We start from the raw sequence: 5628 nt of genomic DNA, 5'->3' as shown, positions 1-5628 counted from the left end.
GCCGCTGAGCCTGCGCGTCCGGAGCCTGTGCACCGCAACGGGAGAGGCCGCAGCAGGGGGAGGCCCGCGTACCACAAAAAAAAAATAAAAAAAAAAAATAATAAAATAGCTAGTGGGAAGCAGCCGCATAGTACAGGGAGATCAGCTCGGTGCTTTGTGACCACCTAGAGGGGTGGGATAGGGAGGGTGGGAGGGAGATGCAAGAGGGAGGAGATATGGGGATATATGTATGAATATGGCTGATTCACTTCGTTGTGCAACACAAATTAACACAGTATTGTGAAGCAATTATACTCTAATAAAGATCTATTACCAAAAAAAAGTGTAACAGTTTGGTAGCATTTAGCAGGGCTACAAACAGATCTGTATGGATTACAGCCCCCAAGGGCAACCCTTCCCCAGAGGTCAGCAAAATAAGGACGTTTATAATGATACTAAATGAGCGAGAGCAAGAAAGATTGATTGCTAAATATAACCTCTTTAAGAAGTCAGAAAAATACTAAACACATTAGGAATATATCCATCAAAATAAATTCACATATGCAGTGGATAGGCATTGGACAGATGTGCTATTACAGTTGTGTGTTCACAAGTGCTACCACATCTGCAGGCATAATCGGTCACATGTATTCACATTCACGAGGCTGTGCTCTCTCCATCCTGCACACACAGGTGTGTGTTCACAAATGTGCAGTACGTACACTGTGCACGACATATACACAAATATCCTTTATCATTCCTCATACTGCAAAGAAAGTCTATCACACGTAAATATGTGCATTCATAAGCACTACCTCCACCCACGTATCGTACACTCACGTCAACAGCTTCCCAAACATCATCTGTACTCATAAATAATGGGTCTCCGCTCAACACCCATAGACGTTTTGCACACACAGACACACTCCTATATTTGTACTCAAACTTTCCCTCCACCCACACATAACACACGTGCATATGCACCCATGCATATGGATCTACAACCATTACCCAATACAGACACTGCAATGACATCACGCCACACATACAAACTTAAAATTGCCTCATCTTCCCAGATACTGCACACCAGGTATACCAACAACTGCTACAAGCTCGCCACCGACCACAGCATCCAGGCCACACGCCCCGACTCAGGCACTAACTACATCCCTTGCCCGCTGCACTGTCCTCAGGCCCCCTGTGCCCTGCACTCCCCCCGCTACAGCACCTGCTGTGCCTGGCAGAGCTGCAGCTCTGGGAATCTGGGCCATAGGCCAGGGGTGCTGGGGACAGTGGGCTAAGTCTGAGGTCTGGCCCTGCCACAGCCATTTTTTAAATAGTTGGGGTCTTGGCAAAAGCAAGGTGACCATTTGTTTTCAGCACACTGACCCTGAAATATAAGCCCATGTGTATCAAGGGGGAATCTGAAGAGCCAGGGTGGGTTTTGTTTTCATGGCACCTCTGGCGGGGGAGCTATAGAAGAGAGAGCCAGGGGCTGGGACAGGGGACGAGGCAGAGGGAAGTTTTAACAGTGCTGTGTATGCTCTAACCCTTGAAATAGGAAGTGGCCTTTTGCCCAGAGCATGTGGAATTTGATCTTTGGAAGCTTCGAGTTCATTTTGCAGGTAAACTACAGGGAGGTTGACAGAAGCCTCCTTGTAGCCAAACTGGTTCTGCTGCCTTCGGTTCTGGCTGCAAGATGGGGCTCTCAGAAGCCCATCCCTTCTCTTGCCCTCAACTCCTGCCCAACTGAAAGCCTGTTTCTGAAGTATCTCCAAGGGCTTTCCCTGGCCACCCATTCTAATGTCCATTTATATGCCAACTGCTAGTAGGTTCTTCCTTAAAGCTTACTTAAATCTCCTTTGCTGTAGCCTAAAACCCTCTGGTTTCTGAAAATACCCATATTTAAAATAGCTAGAAAACCCACAAAACATTCCTACTTCTACTTTAGCTATTGCTATTTCAACTAACACTACCACCAGCACCAGCACTACTGCTACTACAGCCGGCTAGCATTTATTGAGCAGTTACTGGGTGACAGACATGGTGCTAGATGCTTAGCGCACCTTGTTTCCATCCTCACACCACCAGACAGGTATTTTGATTTGAATTTTACAGATGAGGAAATGGAGCCTCAAAGAGCAAGAACTGAAACCCTCCGAGTCCCCAACATGAAACGCCATTCCTTCCTCTGTGCGTCCAGCCACGATTCTAATCTGACGCTTGCCCAGGCTACCATAACTCTGGCTGGCACCACCTGTCTCTGCCCCCTCAACCAAAGTCATCACAAGCCTGGCATCCATCCAGGTGGCCTTCAGAACCCCCCCTCTCCCTCTCCCTCCTAAGCACCTTTCGTGTTCAGGAGGGGGGAATGTTGTCTCCCATGCTTAATGACTTAACCACTGTCCTTCCTCCACCTCAAAGCCTCCCATTCATAGGGTCTCTTCTATTCTTCCCAGTTACATTCTCCTCTATTCCGGGGTGCTTCTCCTCAAGCTGAGGGGAAGTGAATCCTATTGGCTGCAACCCCATCGTGTCCACTAAGACCCACTAGGCTTTGTATCAGTGTGAAGTCAGTTCCTTGTACCCATCTTTTCTTAGCAGAAAAGTGGGTTTGGGTCAGTAGCCAAGGTGGTGACTGTATTGGCCGCTTGTACCATCTTCCCTTTTCATTCCTGCTATTTGCATGCAGCATGCATGGGAAGTCAGAGAATACCTTGGAATACCTGGCCCTCACTCCACCACTGGTACATACGTGCATCTTTTCCAATCAAGCTCAGTTATCGCCTCTTCTCTGGGCCTTTCCTGGACCTGCCCAGGTAGAATGCCTCCCTGTGCTCCCCGCATGGCCTCTGGCCATTCCTCTATCCAGCAGCTAGGCGGGTCTTCCTGGCTCTGAGCTCCCAGATGTCAGCAAGTCTGGCCCCTTTGCACCCCCTGAGACTAGCACAGCCCCTGGCGCTCAATAAGCGCTCATTCTGACCTCAAGGAACATCTCCCTGTTCTGTCCCTGGCCCCCTGCCGTACTGCACTACCTCCCCTACGCCTGGTCAGCCGGTCTCCCTGGCGGAGCGAGGCCCAGCCCCTCTCACCAGACAGCATGCGGCCCCTGCGGGAGGCCTCGGTCGCCAGGGCACAGGAGATTTCAATCCGCTTTTCCTGCTCCTGCAGCTGGCTCTCTGAGTCCTGGGGCACGTCCACAAGGTCCCCCTCGCCGATGGGCACCACGTTCTGCATACTAAAGAGGCACAGACACACAGAAATGGAGAGGGGGGGGGACAGGATGGTCCGACTGGCTTGGGGGGGCCTGCAGACTGAGGTTGGCAGGGATCCAGGGGCCTGTGAATGTGCAGGCTCCGGTTCCCAGCAAGCCCGTTCCCTGGGGTGAGTGGGACCCTAGCAAAATGCGTGTTGGGACCCCTACCTGCACCATTTAGAAATGAATTCGAAGGATCAAGTGAATATTTAGGGCAGGCTTGACAGGGAAAAGAAGTCACCGGAGGGCAACCCATCAGTGTGTCTTGATGACAGCACGTGCACGAGCCCAGTAGGTCTTTTTGGCACCGATGGCAGCGTCACCAACCCTGCCACGTGCCTGGGCCCGGTCCGCTGCCTGGAACCACTGCTTCCATTTGCTCTCTGCTGGGGAGGCTCGGGAACCCCAACCGCATGAGTCCGGGCACTGGATTCAGTGGCACTAGTGCCCCAGGTGCCCTAGGAGCCGGGGGGGTAGAGGAAGTGGAGGTTCACCCAAGGCCTGTTACCTGGACTTGGCAATGAGCGTCTTGATCCTCTCCACCTTCTTTTGCTTCTCCTGCAACTCCTCTGGGCTCAGGGGAGTGTCAGGCTCCAGGTCAATGTACCGCTCAGGGATGAGGACTTTGTCTGGGGTGGAGAGCTGTGGAGGCACCGAGGTCACCGCCTCTATCCCTTCCTGGGGTTGCCCCCGCCCGGCCCCTCCTGGACTCTGCTCACCTCCTTACTGATATCCACATCATAGTGCTGGGGCTCCAGCTCCATTTTGCGGAGCCGGGCAATCTCCTCCCGTGGTGTCTCGTAGGCCTGCCCACCAGGCTCCTCTGCCCGCAGAGCTGCCTCCAGGTTGGAGATGTCCACCTCATGGATGCTGCGGTGACGGCGCACCTAGGCGGCAGCACCGTCGTGACCACGCAGGGCCTCTGTCCCACTGCCAGCAGCACCTCCACTGCTACCCAGGCCTCCAGGCAGCCCTGACCATGCCCGTGTCCTCACTGTCCCTGCCTAGCATGCCTGACCTGGCCACCCCCCCACTGCTGAGCTATCCTTCTTCCATGCTGCTTGTCCAAAGCTTGCTCACCTACAAGGGCCCCAAGGTGAAATCTCATCTCTGTCTTCTGTCCCCATCCTGCTGTACCTGTGTTCACATCCTGTGCCATATATAATATTTTGGGCAACCGAATCAGTGTGTCTTATGTTGATCTCTGATTTTTTCATATGCTAGAAGTTCTAGTCCACCAATTAGAATGTAAACTATTTGAGGGCAGGACTCATGGGCCATAATTTTTCTTGTATTTCTGAAATTTAATGGAAAGAAAAATTAGGCCAATAGTTTGGGCTACTCCCAGCTCTGCACTTAATAGCTGTGTGGCCCAGAGATCCCTTAATTTCTCATGACTTTGTTTCCCTGTCACTAAAACGGGGGTAATACTTCCTAATCCAGCATCCTTGAAATGACTAAATGAAATAACATGAAAGGGATTGTGACTTGTATTGTGCCATGTGCTGGTGAGCTATGATGATTACCTTCAGTAACCCCCAGCCCGGTGTTAAGCACATAGGAAATGCTCTAGAAACAAGTGAAGGCTACTTCTAGGTTGCAGACTTTGTACTAACCTCTCTTAACTGAATTTTGTATAATTCATTTCGGCCAAAATAATCAAGGCATTCCTTTTTGTGAGTTATTTTTCTTTAAACACACAAAAAAGAAACACTCGTTGTAGTATCTCCTCTGCCCAGCGGGGGACAAGTGTCCCCCAGGTCTCCCAGGCGCCCAGCTTGAGTCCTTCCTGGTCTCTCCCTGACTAAAACCTCCTCCCTCCCCGCAACCCCTCCAGGCCAGGCTGGTGGGGATCTGGGCGTGGGCAGTGTTGGCAGATGCCAGGCCATGCCTGTGGGGGCTGGGAGGACGTTACCACTTTGTAGGCAGGCCGGGCACTGGGGTCGGGGGCCGGGCTGGCCGGGAGCTGCAGGCTCCTCCGCTTATCCTTCATAGACCCGCTCTGGCGCCGCCGCATGCGGTCAATCTGCTCCTCCACGCTCATCTTGACCTTGCCCTCGCCAGGGAACACAGCACTCTTGGGGCGCTCCTGCTGTAGTGGGAGAACGGGGCTCTGACTGGTGCCTCACCGCCCCCCACCCAGATTTTTCATCTGCCCTAATCCCTTAAAATTTCCCTTCTCTGGGAAGCCTGCCTGTAATGGGTTGAAGAGTGGACCCCAAAAGATATATCCAAGTCCTAACCACAGTATCTGCGAATGTGACCTTATTCGGAAAGAGGGTCTTTGCAGATGTAGTCAAGTTCAGGAGCTCAAGATGAGATCATCTTCAATTAGGGTGAGCCCTAAATCGAATAATGGGTGCCCTTATAAGAAACAGAAGAAAAGGAGACAC

General features: G+C 51.9%; 1 protein-coding gene across 1 annotated transcript in view; it reads right to left on the bottom strand.

The window, feature by feature from the left end:
* LOC102981761 (pleckstrin homology domain-containing family A member 6) overlaps positions 1-5321 on the bottom strand; it is a 12809-nt gene extending 7488 nt beyond the window's left edge. The window contains exons 1-4 of the mRNA XM_028485363.1: positions 5151-5321; positions 3955-4122; positions 3744-3877; positions 3072-3217 (exon numbers count right to left, since the gene is read on the bottom strand). Of these exons, the coding sequence (XP_028341164.1) occupies positions 3072-3217; positions 3744-3877; positions 3955-4122; positions 5151-5279 (577 nt within the window). The 5' untranslated portion in view covers positions 5280-5321. The remainder of the gene's footprint in view (positions 1-3071; positions 3218-3743; positions 3878-3954; positions 4123-5150) is intronic.
* Positions 5322-5628: the final 307 nt, after the last annotated feature.

This window comes from Physeter macrocephalus, unplaced genomic scaffold (assembly GCF_002837175.3).
Source record: "Physeter macrocephalus isolate SW-GA unplaced genomic scaffold, ASM283717v5 random_380, whole genome shotgun sequence".
Lineage (NCBI taxonomy): Eukaryota > Metazoa > Chordata > Mammalia > Artiodactyla > Physeteridae > Physeter > Physeter macrocephalus.
This window is presented reverse-complemented; position numbering and strand designations above follow the sequence as displayed.